This window comes from Rattus norvegicus, chromosome X, assembly GCF_021556685.1.
Source record: "Rattus norvegicus strain SHRSP/BbbUtx chromosome X, alternate assembly SHRSP_T2T, whole genome shotgun sequence".
Classification (NCBI taxonomy): domain Eukaryota; kingdom Metazoa; phylum Chordata; class Mammalia; order Rodentia; family Muridae; genus Rattus; species Rattus norvegicus.
This window is the reverse complement of record NC_141554.1, coordinates 125911517-125937391: the sequence shown is the minus strand read 5'-3', so window position 1 is coordinate 125937391 and position 25875 is coordinate 125911517. Positions and strand designations below refer to the sequence as shown.

The following is a 25875-nucleotide window of genomic DNA, read 5'->3' as shown; positions in this document are numbered from 1 at the left end:
CCTTCCCTGTGCCTCCTCCCATCCAGGGCAGTCACTTCTAGAAAAATGGCACTTTCCTCAGAAACCCACTTTAACCAGAATTCATTCTTAGATGTGTGAAATGCAAGAAAGTGTGTAGGAGTTCATGTACTGCTAAAGCTGACAGGTCCAGGGAAAGAACACCAGCACTCTTCACATACTGTCTTGGAAAGGGAGTTTTGAAGTTGCTTTAGTCTCACATAGGGCACTTGAACCACCATCTCCTACTCTCCCTTACATCTAGCACATCTGGAATTGACCATCCCAGTGTCTTCACATCCTGTCTTGGGGCCTTGAGCTGCCACGCCCACTGTTCTTTATGGCCTATCAAGGGCTTATTGTCAGTCCCGCCTGGAGCTGTCTTCACGTCAACCTCTCTGATCCCTGCTTCCGCTGTTACATCTCTTTCTCCAACTCTACCACTTCCTTCTCTCGCTTGCGATGACTCCGTGACCACATTAGGCCCAGTAGAGGAAGTCTGTCATACTTGTTCATTTTAGAGTCTGTTGAAAGCCACCTGTAGTCCCAGTGCTCAGGGGGCAGAGGCAAGGAGATCCTGAGTTTGAAGTAAACCTGAAATCCTGTCTCAATATAATAAAATAAAAGCCAAATGACAGCAAGCTTAGTTTCAACAGGGAACCATTAATTCACTTTTTAAAAACCTTTTTCTGGGGCTGGGGAGGTAGTTCAGTGGTTAAGAGCACTGACTGCTCTTCCGGAGGTCCTGAGTTCAATTCCCAGCAACCACATGGTGGCTCACAACCATCTGTAATGGGATCTGATGCCCTCTTCTGGTGTGTCTGAAGACAGCTACAGTGTACTTACATATAATAAATAAATAAATAAATAAATAAATAAATAAATAAACAAATAAATAAATAAATCTTTTAAAAAACTTGCCCTGACAAGATATGGGCATCTTTACTTTTTGAAGATTTATTTTATATGAGTACACTGTAGCTGTCTTCAGACACACCAGAAGAGGGCATCAGATCTCATTACAGATGGTTGTGAGCCACCATGTGGGTGCTGGGAATTGAACTCAGGACCTCCGGAAGAGCAGTCAGTGCTCTTAACCTCTGAGCCATCTCTCCAGCCCTGATATGGGCATCTTTGTAGGAACATTGCTCTGCATATCAAAACTCACCAGATGTAGAAACTCTGCCTCTACTAGCATTAGTTTAAATTATTTTTGTTCATTCATTCATTCATTCATTCATTCATTCATTCATTCATGTTTTTAAAGACAGGGTCTTTCTGTGTAGTTCTGGCTGTTCTGGAACTCACTCTGTATGCCAGCCTGGCCTCAAACTCACAGAGATCCACATGCCCCTGCCTCCCAGGTGCTGGGGTTAAAAAGGCATGTGCTAGAGGAAGTGTTTTGCTGTGGGGCCTTGGGCTGGGGCAGACAGTGTTCAGGATGGAGGTGACTTTGGAGCAGCATTTGGAGGACACAATGAAGAATCCATCCATTGTTGGAGTCCTATGCACAGATTCACAAGGACTTAATCTGGGCTTACCCTGTCCAATGAGCATGCTGGAATGATATCTGTTCTAGCCCTGCAGGCAGCTAAGCTAACCTCTGACCCCACCCCTCTGACCCGACATCTCTGTGGCAGGTTTAGAGTCAGATAATGGGAACGTTATGATCCAGAAACACGATGATACCACAGTGGCTGTGCACAAAATGGCCTCTTGACATCTGATGCCAGCTCTCTAGTGACCTCTCACCGGGATTCAGTCATGTCTGTCTCAGTTAACTTGTAAAACTATTAAAGTTCCAGAAATCAGGCCATTTACTTAATGTCCAATGTGGACTTCCTCATTTATATGGTAGCCAGTTACCAAGATGTCAGCTAGAGAGGAGTGTGGTGGCCTTGTTTGGGCTTTTGTCACTCTGCTCTATGGTAACAGTAACTGTAGTCCAGGATTGCGACCCATCATGGCCTAGAACTGTGTAGCTCAGGCTGACTTCAAATTTCTGGTCTTCATGCTTTCAAACTCCTACATCCTGGGATTATAGCGTTTGTCTCTAAGGTCTAGGCCACTTGGTATATAGAACTTTGTTGTGGTCAATAAACCTGTTCTGAGGGAAAAACAAGGCCTGTGCCACTGCTACTGCCTGGTCATTTTCATTATTTTTATTTTATGCATGCGGGTGTTTTTTGTTTGTTTGTTTATGACTGCATGTATGTCAATGCGCATGCCTGGCGTTTAAAGAGGCCAGAAAGTGGTTTTGGATCCCTAAAACTGGAGTTACAGACTTGTGAGCTGCCATGTGGGTTCTGGGAACCGAACTCAAGTCTTAGCAACTTCTCTCCATCTCTTCAACCCCTACTGGTGTTACTTCAGTTTGCTTGTTTTCACGATCTGTACTAGAGGTTGAACCCAGGGCATTGCATGGGGTAGGAAGCTGCTGTACCAAGAAACCACATTTCCAGCCTTTCATCAGTTGTTTGGTTTTGCTTAAAGTCTACATTATTTGGGGAGGGGGCTGGGGAGATGGCTTAGTAGGTCAGAGGCTCCCAGCCGTCAGCTGTTGGCTCACAACTATCTGTAGTTCTAGTTCGGAGAGTTCTCCACCAGCACTGCATGCACATGGTCCAATTACAAACACGGAGGCCAAACACACATACTCATTTTAAAAGAAGAGGATCTGGTGCTCTTGCAGAGGACGTGAGTTCAGTTCCCAGCACACAGGCCCACAATGTGATGTAACTTCCGCTCCAGGGAATCCACCCAGCTCTTCTGACCTCAGCAGGGACTCACTGCATGAACATGGTACTCGTACGTGCAGACAAACGCCCATACACAGAAAAGAAATCTGAATCTTTTAAATAATTTTAGCATTGAACACAGAGCTTTGTGCCTGTGAGGCAAGCACTCTCTAACAATGAACTATGACCCCCTAGCACACCTCTGGTTACTTTGTAAATTTTTAAAAGGTCAAAGTCTTTTTTGAAGCATTTGTCAATGAAATTGTGTTGACACCGAATGTGTCTGTCCTTAGATGCCACTAGTGAAGGCCTATTCCCTTCTCCTTCACTGTCCACTACATCCTGTATCAAACACTGTAGCCCAAGTGTTCAAAAGCTCTGGAGTATGTGTTGGCAGAATCCTTAGAAGTCACCTACCTAACTTTCCTTTTGATGGCAAATTTCTTCGTGCGGTTTCCTGTCAAGCAGTCTTTGCTTTCTCTGTAAACAGTCATGAATTTGGAGCACATAGCCATGAGTGAATTACTTTTGGTTTTGCTTTTTCAAGACAGGATTTCTCTGTGTAGCCTTGGCTGTCCTGGAACTCACTTTGTACACTTGGCTGGTCTTGAACTCACAGAGATCAGCCCGCCACTGCTTCCCCATTGCTGATATTAAAGGCTGCACCATCACCACCTGGTTGAGTTAATAATTTTTCAGGTCTTGTTTGAAAATGTAAAAGGAGCTAAAAGTTCAGGCGGTAGGAAAGGAGAATTTTTAACTGTTTTTTTCTACTTCCTTCTCCGGAACTGCAGGAAATCCCCCCCCCCCCAGCCCTTGCCTCTGTAGGTATTTACGAACTAACTTATAAAGGGATGTACTTTCTTCTTAGTTGTGTGTGGGGGTTGGGGAGCAGTATGTGTAAGCATATGTGGGTGCCAGCAGAGGCCAGAGGCATTTGATCCCTATTATGAGAGTCATAAGCTCTTGATGTTGGAAACTGAAGCCTGGCCCTACAGGAGAGTACTAAACACTGTTAACCCCCGAGCCATCTCTCAAGTCCTTCTATGGGTATTTGAAGATGGCTATCTTACTGAGACTTCCGTTCTCCTGCCTGAACGTGGCTCTTGACTTTGTCAATGTCTGTCGGCAACTATGGTGCCCAGAAGGAAACATAACATACAACTATATCAGAGGTCAGTGGGACAGTTCCTCTCTTCACTTGAACTTTCGGTCCAAGTGGCCTCAGCTTGTGCTTTGCACTTTTAAAGAGTCTGTTCTTTTACTCTTTGTAAGATAGATGTTCAAATGTGTATTTATTTTGTTTTGTTTTATGTGTGCATGTGCACATACTAAAGTAAGCCTCTCTAAGCAGTAAAGACATCAGCTCCTCTAGAACTGGACTTACAGATGGCTGTTAGCTGTTATGTGGTTACTGGGAACCAAACCTGGGTCCTCTACAAGAACAAGTGGTTTTTAGCCATTGAGCTCCCTCCAGCCCCAAGAATAATGATTTTCTTTTCTTCTCTCTTCTCTTCTCTTCTCTTCTCTTCTCTTCTCTTCTCTTCTCTTCTCTTCTCTTCTCTTCTCTTCCCTCCCCTACCCCTCCCCTCCCCTCTCCTCTCCTCTCCTCTCCTCTTCTCTCCTCTTCCTCTTCTTCTTTCCCTCCCCCCCCCTCTCTCTCTCTCTCTCAGAATCTCACTTTGTAGCCCAGGCTGGTTTGGAACTCATTATGTAGTTCAAACTCAGAAGAGATCTGCCTGCCCCTGCCTTCTGCATACTAAGGCTAAAGGTGTCAGTTTTAAGAGAATTTTAAAAATCAATGTAAAACCTGGCTTCACATCTAAGCATGGTGGCACAGAAACCAAACCCCTCCCCCTCATGGTTAGCTAGCTATGTTCAGTGTAATCTCACTGGTGTGAATCTACTATTCAAGTTGGGTAACAGTAGATTTTGAGGCACTTGAATTTGAAGGATCACATTAGCTCGTGTTCTTAAATGTGGCTTGTGTGCAGTTGACGATCACTTAATTCTCTGGATAATATTCCATTAGTTGCTGGTCAAGCATGGTAGCAGGCTCACGCCTGTACCGCTGGCACTAGGGAGGCTGAAGCAAGAAGATTGCCAGTTGGACAATAACTTCAGCAACATGGTAAGTTAGAAGCTAGTCTGGACTGAATAGTGCTGTGTTACAAACAACATTGGGATTCTTTTCGTTTTCATACTTGTTCTCAGGCATAGAACAACACTTACACACTTACCTATACATTTAACAGATTAGCTCTCCCTCTCCCCTTCTTCCTCTTCCTTCTCCTCCTCTTCTTCCCCCTCTTCTTCTTTGTTTTTTTTTTTTTTTCGGAGCTGAGGACCGAACCCAGGGCCTTGCGCTTGCTAGGCAAGCCCTCTACTACTGAGCTAAATCCCTAACCCCCTTCTTTGTTTTTTTTTTTTTTTTTTTTTTTTTTTTTTTTTTTTTTTTTGAGACAGGATTTCTCTGTGAAGCCCTGGCTGCCCTGGAACTCATTCTGGAGACCAGGCTGGTCTCAAACACAGAGATCTACCACCCTCTGGCTCCCCAATGTTGGGATTAAAGGTCCATGCCACCATGCCCAACTCCCCCACCCCTACTCCCACTCCTTCTTTCCTTTAGAGCAGGAAGCTTCTATTGTTTTCCCTATATTTGACTATATCAGCAACGGACTGATTTTCTGTCAAACATAAAAAACTTTTGTAAAAAGAAAACATTTTTAAAGAGGTCTTTGAAAAAGGTTTTTTGTTTTATTTTGGGCTTTTGTTATGTATCCTAGGCTGGCCTTGAAATCATAGCAGTTCTCCTGCATCTGCTTCCTGAGTTCTTTGCCACCATTCTTGGATTATAGAAATGTATGAGCCACCCACCATGTCTGATCCAAAAGTTGAAAATGGTATTTTTTGAATAAGTAAAAATAAAAGACTACAAAATTTTCTCAATATAAGTTTATTTAGAAAAAAGTCTGTCAAAGTGTTCCCTCTACAAATCTTTATCATTTAACTAGTTCATTAAAATGTAGATTTTCCAGCCCCACTAAGATCTTTAGATTCTTTGGTAATAGGGCTCAGAAACCTTTTACCTTTGTGTGTGTGTGTGTGTGTGTGTGTGTGTGTGAAGTTTTACTGTATAGCCCTAGGCTGGTCTCAAAGACTTAACAGTATCTCTAAAAAGGAAAGGAGGGGTGAGGATGGAAGAATAAAAGAAACACACACACACACACACACACACACACACACACACACACACACACAGAGGGGATGGATAATAACTTTATAAAAGGAGACTAACTACTAATTAGTTGTCTTGCTTTTTTTGCTAAGGAGAACAAGTGGCTCTTAGACATAAGCATCTTCTTAGTGACAGAGTGGTAGTGCCCTGGAGACTCAAAAGGTTTATGTGGCTGTTTTGTTGTCTCTGTCCCTGGTTACAGAACTTTGCCTTCCACAAACCACTGAGACTCGGAAGAAAGGAGTCATATCAAGTGAGTTCTACTCCCCTTCTCTGTAAGTGATCATTCTTTTTTAATATATTTTTTACTTTTTATATTTTGTTTATTTTTTTTGAGACAGTTTCTCTGCATAGCCCTGGCTGTTCTGGAACTCACTCTGCAGATCAGGCTGGCTTTGAATTCAGAAAAATCCATCTGCCTCTCCCTCCAATGTTCTGGGATCAAAGGTGTGCATCACCACTGTCAGGCTGTGTGGTAATTCTTTATTTACATTAGTATGTAGTACCATATCTAATAATTCTATTGCTGATGCTCGTAAATGATGTTTTGAAATATTTACAGTAGAACTGTTACATGAAAATGTCTGCTATGTCTGTTGATAGCAATTCACAAAGTACTGACAATATTTGGTTTGTTTTTTCCCAATGGCAATAGTAATTATTATTATGATTGTAGTTTTTCTTCTTTTCTTTTCTTTTTTTTTTTTTTGAACTGGGGACCGAACCCAGGGCCTTGTGCTTGTTAGGCAGGCGCTCTACCGCTGAGCTAAATCCCCAACCCCATGATTGTAGTTTTTTAAGACAAGGTTTCTCGGTGTAACAGCCCTGACTGTCCTGTAGCTCACTCTGTGGACCAGGCTGGCCTCAGACTCATAAACATCTGCCTGCCTCTGCCTCCCAAGTGCTGGGGTCAAAGGTGTGCATCACCAGTGCTTGGCTACTATTAATAGAAAAGTAAATATTGGTATTACTTCTACCAGAACTAGTAGTACTTATTAGTTATTGAATACAAGTTGAACACATTTAAGGTGCACACCATGGTCTTCTGATGGCTTCTTTTTACTAATTTTGATTGCATTAGCAATGAAAAAAATTGGATGGGTGGACATTCTTTTTAAAAGCCGATTGCAAGTCAAGAAATCTTTCCATGAGTATGCACTGGGATAATCAAAACAACCTCTGAAGCGTGGCATTGCTAGCAAACCTGTGCATTTCAATGGGTGAGAGTGCTAAGGTCACCATCTAATAAATTCTGTAGCAGAAGTGCGCATTGCTTTCAGTGGTTCCTGCGCCTCTCTCATTGACATGAAACTTTAATGAAGGGAGCCTTTTAGAGCACAGAGTTAGAGCCAAATGAGAGCCGACCAGCAGACAAGAAATTCTGAGGTAAGAGTTCTGTTCTCAGCTCTGCTGCCAACTCGGGGAAATAATGACCTTGGTGAGCAAAATGGCATGGTTGACATAGAAATTCCTTCTTCTGATTTCAAAATACCTGCTATTTTATATAAAAAACGCTGTATCACGTGACTACCATCTCATGCCCGAGAGCTTGTGGTGGCCATTTCAGTTGACTTTTAGGTGCCGATCATCAGTAGTCACAGGGTGAGGTAGGACTTCTTGAATCTGATTCTCTCTTCTAAACTGACACTAAGAAGGAAGAGAACAATATGACATTATTTCCTATAGAACGTCATTTCACAATTTGGTACATAAAGTTGTCTTAGGATCTAATGCTTCCTTAATCTATTGAATAGAAAGACAATATTAACGCCAGAGATGGTGGCTCTCACCATAATTCCAGCACTTGGGAGGCCAAGGCAGGAAGATCACTTCAACTTCAAAGCTATCATGGACTATAAAATGAGACAAAAAAAATAAGAAGAGAAGAAAAAGAAACTATGGAGAAAGGTGTGGTAGTACGTGCTTGTAATCCTAATGCTGGGAGGAGTGTTCAAGGCCAACCTAGGCAGCATGAGATCCTATCCAAAAGGAAGAAAATAGAGGCTGGAGTGAGAAGGTTCGTGGGTAAGAATGCTTATTGGTTTTCCAGAGGACCTGAGTTCAGTCCCCAGAACCCATGTCAGACAGCTTGTGACCACCTGTAGTTCCAGTTCCAGGGGATCTGACTCCTCAAGCTCCTCCATACACAGTCATGCATATTCAAAAGTACACATGTGTATGAGTACACACACACACACACACACACACACACACACATACACACACACACACACAGAGGCATACATAAAGTTTGGAAAAAGAAATAGCAACAAAAGAAAATCACAGAGAGGGGGGGCTATGAACAAGGCTGGATAAAAGTGTGTGTGTGTGTGTATGTGTGTGTGTGTGTGTGTGTGTGCGTGTGTGTGTAAGAACACAGAAGTAGGTAGAAAAACAAAGACTCAGAAGGGAAGAGACAGCAGGATAAAAATAGATGTCAGACCTGGTGCTGCATTCTTTTAGCCTAAGCACTCCGGAGGCTGCAGTAGGGAAATAAACCCAAGGCTAGCAGGGCAAAGTGTCCCACGTCTTTAATCCCAGCACTCTAAAGGCTGGTGGACATCTGTGAGTTTGAGGCCAGCCTGCTGTACACAGCAAAGTTCCAGGCTAGTCAAGGCTACACAGTGAAACCCTATCTCAAAGCAAAAGAAAATCACTGAAACCATGAACACAACAACAACCAAAAGTCCAAGGCCAGCCTAGGCTATAGATTAAGATTCTAACTCAACAACAACAAAAAGACATATATACAAGGAGAAAGTGGTCAAAGTAGGGGTCAGAAGTTTGTTATAGCTGGTTAGTCAACTGGGGGAAAAAAAGAACCAACCCTCCACTTTCCCTGACATGACACAGACGGAGAAAACAGGAAGTAGGCTGAGGTAATTCCTCCTGCTCCGTGCTGACGTTATATACTCTCTACTTTTTCCTGTATCCTCTGTTTACTTACTAATTCAAGAACTGTTCAGGGCAGTGCATGCCTTTAACTCCTATACTCCACAGAGGCAGGTGGATCTCTGAGTTTGAGCCAGCCTGGTTTACAGAGAGAGTTCCAGGACAGCCAAGGCTACACAGAGAAGCCCTGCCTCAAAAAAAAAAAAAGGCAAAACAAACAAACAAACAAACAAAAAACCATTAAACATTTATGAGTACAGATTATGAGAACAGAATATTGAAAGATACGGCCGCATTCTCTGCCCTGAAGACGCTTAGAGCTGGAACAGCCTCAGGATCATGGAAGACACAAGCTTTGGAAGGACAGCCAGGGTGCTGGGGCAACACATAGGCTCAACCCGTTTGTTCTTTTACTGGCTTAAGAGGGGTTCCTAAGGGAAACTATCACCTGAGGGGGAAGCCAGAGTCATCCTGCTGTGGGAGAGGTGGGAGAAGACACTTGCTGGGCAGACATTGGGGACTATAGACTAGAGGTTATTTCAAGTTTTGTTTTTGTGTTTCGCAGTGGTTTTACAATGTTCTCCATTCAATGAGTATACAGTTTGTAGAGAATAATTATAAAATATGAAAGTCAACTTGGTTGTAATAATTTATATGTGGAGAGGATAAGATACACCGAGAGAGAAAGTGACATTGCATAATAATTAAAAAATCATTCTTCCAGGATGAGGCACTAAATTGTCAATTTTGTTGTTTTTGTTTGCTTTTGGAGGCAAGTCTCACTAAGTAATACTAGCTGACCTTGAACTGGCATATAGACCAGGATGATCTTGAACTAACAGAGATCTCCCACCTCTATCTTCTAAGAGCTGGGAATAAACGTGTGAGAGATTACGCCGAGGCCCCTACATTTCCTTTGTAGTGGTATTTTTAGTATGTACTATAGCGATTCTCAATCTGTGGGTCTCAACCTGTTTGGTAAACTCTATCTCTAAAAGTATTTACATTATGATTCATAACAGTAGCACAATTACAGTTCGAAAGTAGCAACAGAGGTAATGTTATGGCTGGGGGTCACCACGACATGAGGAACTGTATTAAGAGGTCACAGCTTTAAGAAGATTGAGAACCACTGATATACTACATCGCCGAAGCCAAGGCCTTGTGGGGCAAGCACATGCTCCCAAGGCATTTGGATGCCATGGCAGAAACTAAATTTCAGGCCTGTGAGAGCTACAAAGGGAATTCAAGGGCAACCCGGGCAACCCGGTAAGACTCAGTTTCAAAGGAAAAATACAAAAATAGAAGGGGTTGGGACTATTGTCCAGTGATACGGTGCTTGCTCTGTAGGCCCAGTACATCACATCCAACCCCCAACCCAAAATAAATGGTCCCACATATGCACACAGGTCTATCTTTAAACTGTCTATTCTGTTCCGTGGACTGGACTGTCCTTGGGACAATACTGCTATGAAGATGTTTCTAAATGAAAAAAACATGCTCCTTTTTGATGATCTTTTGATGTGTCAGCAAGGCTAATTAATCAACCTAAAACTAGCCGGGGTACTGTGATGGGATTGTTCAGTTGTTCCTGAAGTTTGTTAATGTGTTGACTTTAAGGAACGGGAGTTTTGCCAGGTGAACTGTGGTCATAATGTAACTAGTTCAAAGGTATTTAGACTAGAACTGCAGCTCCCTAAAGAAGAAAGACAGCGGGTAGGCTGAATCTGACTCATTGCGAATTTTGAGAATGGAAGCTCCTGTGGTAATCTGATGGTGGAAGGGGCTCCAGAAGTCTAGTTCAGCACTACAAAGACCCGAATCCACTTTGCTCTTGCCTCACTGCCTGACACTTACCTGACACTTTTCCAAATGCCCAAAACAGTAAGACAAATCTAAGTAGTTGGTTAAAATTCCGTGTTAAAGAAAATGCTGATGAGACAGGAAATGGTGGTGTGTTTGGAGTACCAGCTAGTCAGGGCTCTCTGCAGGAGGATTGCTTGGACTTATCTAACCTTTCAAAAACCAGTCTGGAAAATGGAGCGAGACCAGGTCTCAAATATATAACAAAATAAAATAAAATGAAGCATTCTGAGATAGCTTTCATACTAACCATATGAGTCTGGTGAGTGTGGCTTAAAAATGTATTTATTAAGCTTTTTTTTTTCTTATGCAGGGCCTTACTGTATAGCCCAGGCTAGCCTTGAATTTCTGATATTCCTGCTTCAGACTCTTTAGCTCTGGGATTACAAGCATGTGCTATCATGCTTGATGAGAATGTTTATTTATTTTTAAAATAAATTGTCATAAAGCTATACAAATTCAGTTCACAGAGCAATTTAAACACTGGGGTCCTGGGAGGTAGAACAGCAACTCAAAGCCCATCCTCAGCGACCCTGGCTGTCCTGCAGCTCACTCTGTAGACCAGGTTAGCCTCAAACTCAAAGATTTCTCACAGAGATCCTTCTGCCTATGACTCGGTAGTGCTGGGATTAAAGTTGTTTACCACCACATCCAGTCATTATTTTTTTATTATGAATAACATTTGTGATTTATACACACTAATTGACTTCAGTGTGATCTTTTTCATACATTTGTAGGGCACACTTTGATTATATTCACAGGGTCTTTTTACATCATTCATTGTCCTGATACTGGGGAAAAGGACTATTAGTGATCGTCTAGCCAGGCCTGATTGTGCATACCTTTAATCCCAGCACTGGAGATGGATGCAGGAGGATCTTTGTGTGTTCTTGGCTAGCCTGGTCTATATGAGATCCAGATCAGCCATGGCCGCATAGGGAGACCCAGTCTCCAAAACAAACAAACAATCCTCCCCCCCCAAAAAAACAAAAATAGAACGAAAAGAAAAAACCCAAACAAAACAACAAAAGTGAGTTAAGGAAATGGACAGAGTTCTTTAGTAAGGATTGGTGGGGCAACTTCTGAGGGCTTGATGTAGTCATGTGTTCTCGGCAGACACAGGACATGGCTCTAGAGGACTATTACGAGTGGGAGAATGGTCAAATGACATTTTGCTAAAGTTAATGACTAATGCTGTAATGTGTGTTAGTCCCATGTTCAGCAAGGCGTTTGCTCCTGACTTACTTTCACCCATGACAGAACACATTCATTAGCAAGTGCTCTTACTTTCAGGAATGGATCACATTAAAGGAAATAATCGTGAATGCAGATCTGTGAATACTAATATTTGGGTTGGAGTAAGAAACTGGGGTGGGTAGTCACCAGTCCCATTAGAGAATTAACTAAATCTGTAAAGTTCCACAGAAAAATCCTCATCAATGTCTTGTGTAATTCTTGAGAATTCACTAAGCTGCCCCCACAAATCTCTTCTCAAGCTTATTTTTAGATAGAACCTCAGATTAAAATCTCCTAGACTGCATGACTCAGAAGCTATGTTTTAGAGCTTCTTCTTATCTTTTTGTTTATTTGTTTGTCTTGAGACAGGGTTTCTCTGTGTAAACAGACCTCACCTGTCCTGAAACTTGCTCTGTAGCCCAGGCTGACGTCCAACTCACAGAGACCTAACTACCTCTGCTTCCAGAGTACTGGGATTGAAGGCATGAGCCACCATGCTTTTAATACTTCTCAAAGTTCAGTTCATGGACCTCAGCATCCGAATCACTCCAGGTGTTTGTTTAAGAAAGGAATAAGACAGGATTGGAGGATTGCTATCCCAGCTACTTGGCATGCTGAGACAGAGGAATCATATATTTAAGTGCTTCCTGAGCTACAGCTGTATGAGTTTAAGGTCAAACTATTAGGCAACTTAGTGAGACTATCTTAAAAAAATTAAAAAAAGGACTCAGTGCTTGTTTAGCATGTGTGAGGATTCAACCACAAACAAGCAAAGAACAGTGAGCTTGTAGGACAAAAGGCCATTTGTTTCAGAATTTCTAAGGCATCAGATAAAATAAACAAAACTTCTTCTAAAAATCCCTGAGACGAGTGTGTGTGTGTGTGTGTGTGTGTGTGTGTGTGTGTGTGTGTGTGTGTTTTGGAAAGTAAAATTTGAGGGCCATTCCTTTATTCCAACGCTGGGGTTTTATGTTTATGTTCTCCTCAGTTGTTTTAAGTCATGTTTGTTTACTACTCACTTGGCAAGTATACAGAATACTGTTTAGTATGAACTCATTAGAGAACTTCAGTGTATTTGTATTCCAGATAGAAAAACATCTGGAAGTTTATGTATTTTGTAAAGAGTGTCTCTGGGTAGTAATGGGAATGATCTTTATTTCTTTCTATTCTTATTTCTCTCTCTCTCTTTTTCCTTCCTCTATTTAAAAATACGCTTCCTCTTTCTGGGTTCAATTTCCCCATCAAGGAAAGAGAGTGTTATAACTTTTTGAACTTCAAGAACATAGTCTGATCCATACTACCCGCTAGCTTCCCGGTTCACTTATAGTATAAACTGTGTAGGTGGTCTCTGTACTTGAATAATGAATGGTGTATTATTTTTACATACATTATCTTAAGATGTTTAGCAACGGTTTTGTTGCCAGAAAAATGATTCTGTTTGTTCTCAAGGACGTAGAATAGAAAACCCACTGTCTACAAGCATCAAAGTTCCTCCTTTCCTCTTAGCCTTAAAAAAATGCCCTCCTCGCACATCTCTTCCTAACGTAATAATGGCTGTGAACCAAAAAGCCAGGGCGTGGCCACCGCCCGGACATCACCGCCCCTCGCTCTGCTTTCAAACACGCTGATTGGCTGAAAGGAATAAAGAGCCCCGCCCCTGGTCTTATGACTCCAGCTGAAGCAGCGAGTCCGGGCTTCTGCGGTGCCTCTGGTCGGTGGTCGCCCGTGCTTTCGCTTTCTCAGGGCTGTGAGGGTGTTCGTTGGAATTGTCGGTCCAGTCGTCACTTGTCCTGAGGGATCACGATGCGCCTCCTCTCTCCGGTTACGGGCTCGAAGCTCGTCCTGCTCTTTCTGTTCCTGGGTGAGTTTTCGGGCCCTCTCCTTTAGTATCTTTCAGCTGGGCCCGGGGGATCCGGGGAGTTTCAAAGGCCACAACCTGAAAGACTGGTCTTTGAGGAGGCGTTGAGAGACTGAACAGCTGACACAGGGCGGCGGCGGCGGCGGCCACAGCGGCGGCCCGAGGCGGTGGCGGGGGTGGGGGGGGTGGTGGTGGTGGCGGGCGTTGGGGGTGGGGGGGCTCGACCTAGAGAAAGGCCTGGCCATGGGATGGCCGGTAAGGAGGGCCTTTGAGAGTAACAACGGGGCAAGTAAGGGGATGAGGAGGACGTCAAGGGATTCGGCAAGAGGAGCTAAGAGTTCAAGACCTCTGGGATAGAGAGAGCAACTTGGAAAAGTGTCGAGGAGCAGACACCGGAAAGTCTTGGTGTCCTGGATCAGGCAAGAGTTTTGAAGATGGTGGGGGAAAACAGTATAGAGTGAGAAAAGACATTTGGAACGGAAGGCACTGCACCCTTGTGAAATTGTTGGGGGGAAGAGCACAGGGGCTAGGTAGATAGAACAGGAGGGCCTACGGGGCAGAGACATCATTCAGGGAGCTTCAGAGGTAGGATTTGAGGCTGGGAGAAAAGGTGATTGAAGAGATAAGGAGTGGTCTTGGAGTTTTGTGGGTAGAGGGATTTCTATCTAAAGTGACTGGAGTTAACTTCCCGAAAAGAAAACTTATACCCAACCTCTGGAGACTAAAGGGGTGAGTGATTAACTTTGGTGGGGAGAGTATCTGAGTTGAAGGTGTTGAGGATCTTGTTTTTTGTTCGTTCCTTTGTTTTTTTTTTTTTCTTTCTTCCTTTTTCTCCTATAACTTTCGCTACTTCCTCCCAGCCAGACTTCGACAGAAATATCCCTAGGTGCTAAAGCCCGGGAGTTTCCAAGATGGTAATTGTGCATCTGAGGTTTAATCCATTTTCTTCACAGCCTCTTGGATTTCTCTCTCTCTCTTTTTTCTCACCACGATCAGCTTATTCGTGGTTTTAAAGTGGTAGGTAACAGCCTAAGAGTTGTGCTGTTACTAGGTGGGAAGAGTAGCCAGGGTAATAATGTCGGTTGTTTTTGATCTGCCTCAATAGACGTGAGAGTCCATAACAGCCAAAACTTGAACTTTGATCCCAGTGTGGCCTCCTGACCTGATTAACTCTGCTGGTTGTTACCTAGTGCCTCCTGCTGTTTGGGCTTTAATAAAGGAATAGAAGGAAAAGACCCAGATCTGAATGGACTGGGAATAGGTATATTGAGGGGGCTTTGAGAAGGCAAAAGAATTGCATTTGGAATTCACATGTTGTGGAATAGAATCAACTGGAACAGTGTGTTCTTACTCAGTGGGCATTTGGCAATATCTTCTCAGAGGCATTACATTTTTTCCCTTAATAGCTTTTGAGGGTTTTTTTTTTTTTGAGATTGTATTTCAATTACATTTTGTCTTCTCTTACCTACTTCCGAATTTTTCCATATACTTCTCCCTGCTCGTCTTCAAATGCATGAACTCTGTCTTCATTTATTGTTATTGCATGCTTATAAATTTGTATATATCTATGTATTCTAGAGGAATTTTCGTTTGTCCCACTGTACAAGCCAGGGATCCTGCTAACCTGCTTGCAAGAACAGCAATGGCCCCTCTCAATAAAGAGTTCTCTCTCTCAACATGTCAGCAGTGCCGAATGTGAGGAGTACAGCTTGAGAGCATAATATTCAGTGAAATCATCCAGTAATTCCCAAGGAGCTTACTAGGGAGTCTTTGGAATCAAAACTTTCCCCGATGTTAAGGTCTTTCTTCTTTTCCCTCCTAGACTTTTGTTTATGTACAGTAGAATTTTCTAGAAGTTGTATACATAAATTATGCTGATATCACCACCCTTCTGATTCTAGTGTTCTGGCTATTTATTAATTTATCAACTTTCATTTCTAATATAGTAAATGTCAGGAGATATAATTCACCTAAGCCAAGACTCTGTGAAGTCTTCCATAGGCCAAACATTCTGACTCTACTACATTTGCAGGCCCTTGATCTAGCTGACCATACTGTGTAAGAAACTCCTATAACACTTCTGAAATTGGGTCACTAGCCTTGGCATGAGCACTTAATTCTAAGCCTTACCTGTGAGGCACTTACTGAAGGCTGGCTGTCCCCAAAGAGAGGCTTGTTTGCAGGAAAAACACCTTATCAGTGACAAGAAAACATCTGACAAAGGCCTATTAACCAGTAATTCCCTGCCAGTTGAATCTGCACAAGCACAACGCTGTTATTGTTCAGAGAGGGTGAGAAAAATACTTGACCTGTGTGCTGGCTTTTGTGCCATTAAAATATTTTTTTTGTTGTTGTTGTTCTTTTTTTCGGAGCTGGGGACCGAAACCAGGACCTTGCGCTTCCTAGGTAAGCGCTCTACCACTGAGCTAAATCCCCAGCCCCCATTAAAATATTTTTAATGAGCTCTTTTCTTTTGCATTTAAAAAGGCGGTGCATGCTCATTACAGAAAATAAACAGACAAGAAGACTCAGTACACAGAAGAACAGCTCAGACCTAGTGATTTGGAGTTAATTCAATCCATCCTTTTGGATGTTTTCTGAAGTTGATTCCCTCCATCCACGCATTCAGAAAGGGAAGTTACAGGAGCAGCAATGTAGGATGCAAGTTTTTTTTAACTACTTTTTTGATTTATCTATATTTTATGTATGTTTTTTCTGCCTATATGTCTGTGTCTGACACATGTCCCTGGTACCAATGGCAGTTTGAGGAGGGTCTCACATCCTCCTGGAGCAGGAGTTTACAGACACTTATGAGCTGCCATGTAGTACAGGGAGTCACCTGGCTTCTCTGGAAGAGTGATGGCTGAGCCACCTCCAGCCCCAGGATCTAGTTTTTAAGTTTACACAGCTGTTCTTTCAGTCATTTCCTGGTTTGTTGTGAGGCTGAAGAAGATTCTTTCACTTAAGAATTGTTTTTCGATTTTCTGTTTTACATTCCCATGTCAAAATGGACACCCAAGAATAGGGTTTTGAAAACTGTAGGCATAAATGTGTCCTGGTGCTTAAGTGGGTACCAGTCCTGAATGTGTACTCTCATTGGTGTTCTGGTTCATTTTGCAACTTCATAACTCTATTCCATCTCTCTCGGTAGCCTCTTAAGTATTTTAGTGGAGCAGTAGTTATGCAGGTTTTTAATCCTAGCACTGGGGAGACAGAGTCAGGCAGATCTGTGAGTTCTAGGCCAGCCTGATCTACATAGTGAGTTCCTGGATAGCCAGGGCTGTTACACTGAGAAACCTGATCTTGAAAAACAAAAACAAACAACAATCTACTTTAAGGCTGGGGCTATATCTCCATTTTAGAGAGCACTTACACAGAGTAGGTGAGGCCCTCCTAGGTTTACTCTCCAGCCAGTTCTGTAAAAATCCCTTGCTTTAAAGGAGATACAGGAGATACTCTTAAACTTTATATTTAATATTTATATTGGTGTCTTCCACAGACTTCTAAAAATTTTTTAAAATAATTTTTTATTTTTTATTTTGTATTTTTTCAATGCGAGGTTTCTCTGTATAGTCCTGGCTGTCCTGGAACTCATTGTGTAGGTAGGTCAGGCTGTGTCTGCCTCCGGAGTCCTACAAATGGCTCACAAAAATCTTTTGTTGGCTTTCATTTGAATGAATTATGAACAGTGAAAGATGACCATTTTGGGGAGAAAAGCCTGTGAGTTAGAGACATGAAAAAGGCAACAGATGAAAGTCCTTTCCTAACATCATTGCTTAATTGGGTTTCCATCATTTCCGGTGTGCTCATCGATTTTTTATAACTAGCCTAACTTCTGTTTTTTTTTTTTTTTCTCAGACAGGGTTTTTTAGTGAAATAGCCCTGGCTGTCCTGAAACTCACTCTGCAGACCAAGCTGGCCTCCAGCTCACAGAGATCCACATGCCTCTGCCTCTTTAGTGCCGGGACTAAACATTTGTCCCCACCATGCTCCACTTAACTTCTTAGTTTTATTTAAAGGGTTGAATGAGACTTAAAAAAAAAACCAGCTTTGCTAACCGTCTTAGAGTATAGTTCAGGTTGGGGCCACTCCCTCCCATAAATTATTAACTGCCTATTGTAGGCTAACCATCATAGCCAGACAAAAGGGGACAGCAGTGTAGACAGTGGATGGTCCACTGTCCTAGGGCCTACATTGTAGAGGGTGAAGCTATCTCCATAGGTCAGTAACATTTCAGATAACAGGGAATGAAAATGAATAGCTGAGCTAGTACATGCTGGGCTGACCTGTGTGTGTGCTTATATTATGTGGTAAAAGACTTTCTAATGTTGAATGGCATTTGGGTAGAGACCTTGGTGCTGAGAGGATGCCCACTACACCTGTAAGCATTTGGGACAGTGTGGGTGAGGAGGCTTCGGGAGGATGGGGGGTGGGAAATCATGGTCAGACTAGTATGAATTTTCAGTCAAGTACAAAAAATTACGTTAAAACAAGAGTGTTTCCCAGCTCTTAGGTGTAGTAGCCTATTTTCTGTTTTTATGGTCTTAGTCTCTGAGTGGATGAGGTGACTGGTGTTTCCTGTAGCTAGCAGTAGACCTACTATGGAGTGGCTGAAGGTCAGTAGTTTTTTGCTGGGGGTATTTATGGCTAGGCTCGGTAGGCAGGATGGTGAATGAGGTCAAACGTGATCTCTCTTTGTCTTCTCTGGTTCTTACATGATGTTTTACAAACAGCTCTGCTGTGTCTTTAATTGAGCAGTAAGAGTACAGGTCATTATAGGCTGTCTCACATGATAATTCTAGTCTCTCCTACTTGGGCTCCTTTTTGAGGGGTTAGGGGAAACACGGTCTCACTGTGTAGCCCTGGAACACCCAATGTAAACCAGGCCAACCTCAGATTTACTTAGGAGATCACCTACCTCTAGCTTTTTAGTGCAGGGGTGTAAGGCCTACACTATCACATTGGGCACTTGAAATATGCCTGGGTAGGCCTGAGGCCCAAAGTGGAGAGCTAAGAAGGACATGGTGGGAATGAATGTTCTCAAGCAACCAGCACCTCTCCTTTCTCTTTCTCTTTCAGAAAGACAAAACATTTAACACCGTTTTCCTGTTGGTTTGTTTTTCCTCTTGTAGCCTTACCACAGTTTGTTTAAATAGCAACTTGTGATTGTCATGGTTCAATTGAAATTCATCTATCTGTTGTAGAGACACTCTAAATAATGTCTACGAGTCAGGAGTCATATTGGTTATTGCAACCGATAGGGTTCTAAATATTTAAGTATTCTGTGTATCTCTAGCCTTCTTGACCTGGAATTTATAACCCAGCATTGTCTCAGCACTGGACAGAGCTTCTGTGACCCTGCTTCAGGAAGGCGGCACTTCCTAATCACAATTTCTAAAGTGGTCAGAGATTCTTCCATTCCAGAAGTGTATTTTATGAGTACTTTGTTGGTATCCCAGTGTGCATTGCAAAAGCACTCTGGAGGCTGCCAAGTGTGGCTCAGCAGTAGGCACTTTGATTACGTCAGTAAAGTTGTCTCATTTTCTTACCTACTCTCTGACCTTAAAGAAGAATCAAGGAAGTCATTTTATGGTTTAGAACAGTATGTTTTGTTAATTTTAACTGTTGCTTTTCACACACCAACATTCATAGCTTAAAGTCTTATTCGCTGTTGTAGCAGACCTAACAAAAAGAAAAATGTAAACAAGGGAGCCACAGATAAACATGAGAACAGCTGACCGGTTCTAAACCCATGGGAAAACCATCGCTTAACAGAGGAGAAAACAGAGAAGAAATTGTGGGCCTTTTGTCCTGTTGTGGTTTTTCAGTGGTCTCATTCTGTAGCCCATGCTCACCTGCAACTCATACTGTGTAGCCTGGGTTAGCCTGGAATTCATGGCAGTCCTCCTGCCTCAACCCCCTGAGTTCTGAGATTATAGGTTATGCCCTGTTTGTAAAGAGAGTGTGTGTGTGTACAAGTATGAGTACATATGTCCATATTGCACATGTGAAAAGTACAGGACAACTTGTAGGAGTCAGTTTTTCTATCCTGTGGGTTTGAGAATTGAACTTGCTTCCTGGCTTCTAAGTTGTCAAGTTGGTACAAGCACCTTTACTTCTGAGCCATCTCTTTGGCCCCTTTTTAAGAAAAATATTTATTTTCTATGTATGCATGCTTTGCTTGTATGCATGTCTGTGTTCTATGTTCATCTCCTAGTGCCCCTCAGAGACAAGAAGAGGGAGTTGGTTGCCCTGGAGCTGGAGTTATGGATGGTTGTGAGCACCATAAGTGTGCTGGGAACGGAACCCAGGTCCTCTGCAAGAACAGCAAATGCTTTTTAACATTGAACCATCTCTCCAGCTCTGTATGCCTTCCTCCCCACCAAAGCCCGCTTTTTGGCCAACCTCATGGTAAATGGGTAAAGTTTAGGATAGGAGTTCATGGGATGAAGGTAAAGGTACATTGAGAATTTCTTTTAGTCCTGCGTTTACCGAGAGGAAGGCTTGGAAACAGGATCTTTAACGTGATGAAATGTTTATACTCCATCGAGAAACCCATTAGACCAATCCTGCAATTCTTGGTAAGAGTGACTGGCCCAGAGTCCCACAGCTAGTAAGCTTGGCTTACTGAGTGGAATTGTAGCTTTTCAGCCCCACAGATGGGTGAAGGGTTCTTTGTCATTTCGTCATTTCATTATATTGTTTCTGACGTCACTGTTGTTTTAGTCTGGTTCTTTTGCACTGTATTTCTATGAGTGCTTTGCCTGCTTGTATGTTTACCATGTTTATGCCTGGTACTTGAGGATACCATGGGAGGGTTTTGGGTCTGGTGGGACTAGAATTAGAGACTATCATGAGCATCCATGTGGGTTCTGGGAATCCAGCCTGGGTCCTCTGGAATCATCAAGCCATTTCCCCATCCCCTGTTGTATGGATTTGATTTCTCTTCTGTCTCTAGTTTTTGTTTGTTTGTTTTTTTCCCAAAATAGAGTTTTTCTGTGTAACAGCCTTGGTTGACTGTAACTTGCTGTGTAGAGCAGACTGGCCTCAAACTCCGAGATTTGCCCAGGTCTGCTGATCAAAGGCATGTGCTGGCACAGTGCTTTGTTTTAGTCTGTGTACCGTTCAGGCACATCTTGGGCCAAACAGACCTGTGAAAACCCAGCCACTTTTTTCTTTGCAATGCTTTGTGTTTGGATAGCCAAGTTCTGAAAAGCTATACATGGCCGTTTCGGAGCAGCCCTGAGAGAGAGCAGCATTGCACTTAAGAATGTCGCTTTTTGAGACATGATCTTTGTTCTTTTCTTTTGAGAATAAAGTCTCAGCTCCATAATCACACATTCTAGGAGATATTCAGCTCTGCCTTTGAAAGGCTGCACAGCCTTTAAAATCCACATACAGCCTTTAAAATCGTTTGGCTATTTTACACATCAAGCATAGCGGTGAAGTGTGGAAATCACTTGCTAGTGATACTCTACTCAAGTATTACATTTCAAAATTAATCTCTCCCTTTATGGGAAAAAGCATTATTCATGGCTTGAAATCTGAGTCACAGTTTATGGAAAATTGACATGAACCTTGTGGCAATATCCAGAACACTGATAATTTCATGATTTGAAGTTCAAAAGAACTGGCCTCCTGTCATAAGACTGAGCCATATATCAGGTCCACAATGCAGGGTATTTTTACTTGGATGTAATTGATCAGTATTTATTGAAAACCTAACATGTATTCAGCATTACTAGAGATAGAGGAACAGTAATGGACCCGTTTTCCAGTGTGACAGACAAGATAAGTGACATTCATATAAAAGATACACTCTTAGGGACTGTGACTTAGATAAAATCTTATGATTAAAGGAGCATATTGGAAGTCTAATGAGTGACGGGAATATTTGTAAAGGGAATCTTTATCCACATATATCACCCATTCGCAGACTTGGTACTTTATTAATAAAAAATTGCTTACTATAGCAATTATAGCAACTATAGCATAGTTTCCACAGCATACTAGTTTGCTGTGAAGTAGCAGTTGAGAAATGCTGTATTTTGGAGCCTTTGCCATTAGGAGAGACAGGATTAAATGACAAAATAAGTTGGGTTTGCATTGCCCCGAGAGCTCATGATGTCGAATACTTTTAAATGCATTTATTGGCCAGTTGTTGTTCTTCATTTGAAAATTATCTGTCATTTGTCCCTATAATAAAAAATCTTGAAAGAGCATTAAAAATATCAGTAATTCAAGATAGTGTAAAGTCCACTGAGATGTGCAAATATGTTTTATGGACTGTTCTGTAAGGGCTTTTATATTCAAGGGAACTTTGTGGAGAAATGTCTGCTAAAAACTGGATAGCATGTAAGTATTTTTTTTTTTTTTAGTTTTTGAAACTGGTTGGTTGTAGAGGGCTTATTATCTAGCCTAGACTGGCCTTGAACTCATGATCTTCCTGCCTCAGCTTCCTGGGTGCTAAGGTTTCAGGTATGCATAACCATGCCCAGCTTCAGTTTCAGTTACAAGCATGAGAAATAAAACCTGATGGATTTTAAGCAAAAAGAGAATTTATTGAAAACATAGTAGGATAGGGTTTGGTAGCACAGACCTGTAATTTCAGGCAGAAGAATGGAGTTTTCAGCCTGGAAAATCGTGAGTTCAAGGTATTCTGGGATATATAGCAAGACTGTCCAACTGGGCAGGGTGATTCCTAGGGACTGGGAGGCAGAAACAAGTGATCTCTGAGTTCAAGGACAGCTTAGTCTATGTAGTGAGACACCACTGTCTCAAAAAGAAAGGGGAAAAAAGGAAGAAAAAATATTGTCTTGAAACAGACAGACAAACTAGAAAATCAAACAGCTTTCCCCCCCAGGTACCAACAACAACAACATCTGAAAACTATAGTGGGGCATATTATATAGTCTTTGAAACCATAATTCAGCTGTTAGGTAAATATTCAATATATAGGTTTACAAACATGAAAGAATGTTTACAGCAACGTTTGTGATGGGATAGACTGGGACCTTTCTTTTTTTTTTTTTTTTTCGGAGCTGGGGACTGAACCCAGGGCCTTGCGCTTCCTAGGTAAGCGCTCTACCACTGAGCTAAATCCCCAGCCCCGACTGGGACCTTTCTAACTGTCCATCAAAAATACCACAGATAAATAGCAAAGGTTCACCCCATAATCATAAGCAGTAGAATAGAATGAATAAATTGCAACGACACACCACAGTGAATTTCACAGGTGATAATGTTGAGTAAAAGAAGACAGACCCGAAGGAGAGCACAGTCCATTTTTCTGTTTATATCAAGCTAAAGAAGAGGCAGTATTCATCAGTTACAAGTTAGGATGGCATTTTACTTTAGAAAAGAATATTAACTGAATGGAGAAGCTATAGGAACTTTGAGTGTATAGTCAGCCTTTTTTGTCTTCTATAGGTTCCATATCTACAAATTAAATCAGGTACAGATCAAAGGATGAGGGCGAAAAAGAGCATACTTAATATTATGGACTTTTTTAACATCAAATTTATGCTGTATTGTATAAGTGATCCAGGGAGGTTGTAGAAGGATGCAGATGGTTTATGTGCAAATACTGTGTACAGCATTTTATGTAAGGGATTAGAGCATCTGTGAACTTCAGTATCCTCTGGGTGTCCTGAAAGCTGTTCCTGTAGACACTACTTGGAATGTTCTGCTTCTTGAAGGACAGTTCACACCTGCCCATATTAAAAAAAAAAGCTCTGAGCTGTGTATACCTTTTCCTTACATGTTATGCTGTATATATTACATCTCTATAACATATTTTACTTTAAAGTGAGCAAGGGCTGGGCATGTAGTTGTGCGGTAGCACACTTGCTCCCCAGTTCAATCTCTTGTACTCAAATCACAAAATAATGTATAAAAAAGGTGCGTAGTATATCATGTTACTTAGAAGGAGGAAGAACTCTGGTCATGTATACCAAAACCTAATACCCTAGGTCATGCTACTGGATGCTATGACCAAGTACAAAAAGTTAAGCTTCTACCATTGGCTAGCATACCTTTTTCTTTTTCTGGTACTTGAACCTGCTAAGCTATTTCCTTGCCCATAGGATGCTTTTTCTATAGCTGGTTCCATCCTCAGCTCTTACTTTTAAGTCTGGGTGGAGTTGTTAGGGCCAGTTTAGCTGTAAGGAAGGTTGGGAAAGCAAGTGTCCAGCAATTCTAGTTTCCATAGCAGCCAATGATGCCATGGAACCAGTAGTTACAATCATGTCGAAGGGTACAGTTATTTTACCTTTTCAGCCCCAAAGTAGTAAGTCCTTGAGGTGAAGATTTAAGCCAACAGAAGGAAGTGGGTCTCAAGTGCTAGAGAAAATAGAAGTGAAACTGAGTGAACTATAGCCTTTGGGCCCAGTGGAAACCAGTTCAACCAGATTAAAGGGTGTGTTCTGGGAAAATGGTCTGAATGATGGTGAAGAAATAGGGTGGGACAAGATTAAGGGTTACTTTGAAAGTCAGACAGGAATTTAAACTTAATTTGGGAGTCTGGGAACCAGTTAAAAAGTTTAAACCTGTGTGTTGGAGAAAGAAGTGGTATCTGGCAGTGCTTTCTAGGGACAGCTCAGAGGGGTCTATAGTAGTGTAAGGATGGGGTGGTAGATCGGGAATGGACGTGTAGGGAGGAAGAAAATGCCTTTGCCTTTGTATTTGATAGTATGGGATCAAGGGAGTTCATTTGGAGGAAGAAGTAAAAATGAATCTGGAGTTTGGAATTAGTTTGAGCTGATAAACCTATGAGTGAAAGCAGTTCTGATGCAGGTAGACTTGAAGAAGGATGGATAGGTGTGTCTGGGTCCTCAGGGCATCCCTCTGTTCTCAGTCTTGTTCCAGGACTTAGATTAGGTATCTTGAATTTGATCCAAAGTAATAAATGTGAACTACAACACGAATTCTCTTCTTAAATACTTTACTTTCTTACCATGACAAATTGGTTCTGTTACTATCTTCCACAATTTTCTTCTTAAATTTTTCCTGTTCCTTTTCTTCTTTCTTCTCTTTTTTTCTTTTAAGACAGGGTTTTGCCTGTAGCTTTGGCTGTCCTGTAACTTGCTCTGTAGACCAAGCTGGCCTCAAGCTCATAGAGATCCACCTGACTTGAGATACCTTCTTTTGAGATGAGCTTAGGGTAGCTTTTTACCTACCTTATCGTCTTTTTAAATATTTATTTTAATTTTATGTGCATGGGTATTTTGCCTGCATGTATATCTGTGACCACATGTGTTTCCAGTGCCAGCCTAGATCAGAAGAGGAGATGAGATCTCCTAGAACTGGAGGTAATGTTGGTTGTGAGCCACTATGTGGTGCTGGGAATCAATCTCAGGTCCTCTGGACTAGCATCTAGTACTCTTTTTTTTTTCTTTTCTTTTTTTCGGAGCTGGGGACCGAACCCAGGGCCTTGCGCTTGCTAGGCAAGCGCTCTACCACTGGGCTAAATCCCCAACCCCGCATCTAGTACTCTTAACCACTGAGTTGTCTCTCCAGCCCAGCTTGCATCCCCCCTCTTTTTCTTTCATTCAAGTATTTTAGATTTATTTTTTAAGTGCATCAGTATTTTGCATGAATGTATGTTTGTGCACCATGTGGGTGCCTAGTACACATAGAAGCCAAAAGAGGATATGAGATTCCCTGGAAATAGAGTTTTAGACAATTGTGAGCTGCCATGTGGTTACTGGGAATCAAACCTCCATCCTTTGCAGAAACAAGTGCTCTTACCCACTCAGCCATCTCTGCCGCCCCATGCCTAAGCTTTCCGAATCCCATGCCTCAGTATTCTGGATGCTGGGGTTGTAATAAACCATTATGGCTGGCTTCTCAGTTACTTTCATAATAGTTTTGAGTGGTTTGCATAGAAGAAGAGTATCCTTTATTTTTAAAATGATTTTAAATAACACATAAAACATAAAATTATATACAATAAATGAGGTATAATTTTTTGGATGCATATGAATATTGTCTAATTTTAAAGAATCAAACTAAACATTGATCCCTGGTGTTGCTCGTTTCTTTTTGTGAAAGCT

The 25875-nt window shown here is 42.0% G+C and overlaps 1 protein-coding gene and 1 pseudogene across 3 annotated transcripts in view; both read left to right on the top strand.

Moving 5' to 3' along the window:
* The first annotated feature begins 1417 nt into the window (after window positions 1-1417).
* On the top strand, window positions 1418-1717 carry LOC134484153 (ragulator complex protein LAMTOR5-like; annotated as a pseudogene).
* An 11920-nt stretch (window positions 1718-13637) lies between these two features.
* The window catches only part of Lamp2 (lysosome associated membrane protein 2), a 49005-nt gene continuing 36767 nt past the window's right edge, over window positions 13638-25875 (top strand). For 2 of the 3 annotated variants that reach the window (XM_087599122.1, XM_087599123.1), the window contains exon 1: window positions 13638-13825. In XM_087599122.1, coding sequence (XP_087455248.1) covers window positions 13768-13825 — 58 coding nt within the window. In that variant the 5' untranslated portion in view covers window positions 13638-13767. 3 annotated transcript variants of the gene reach the window in all.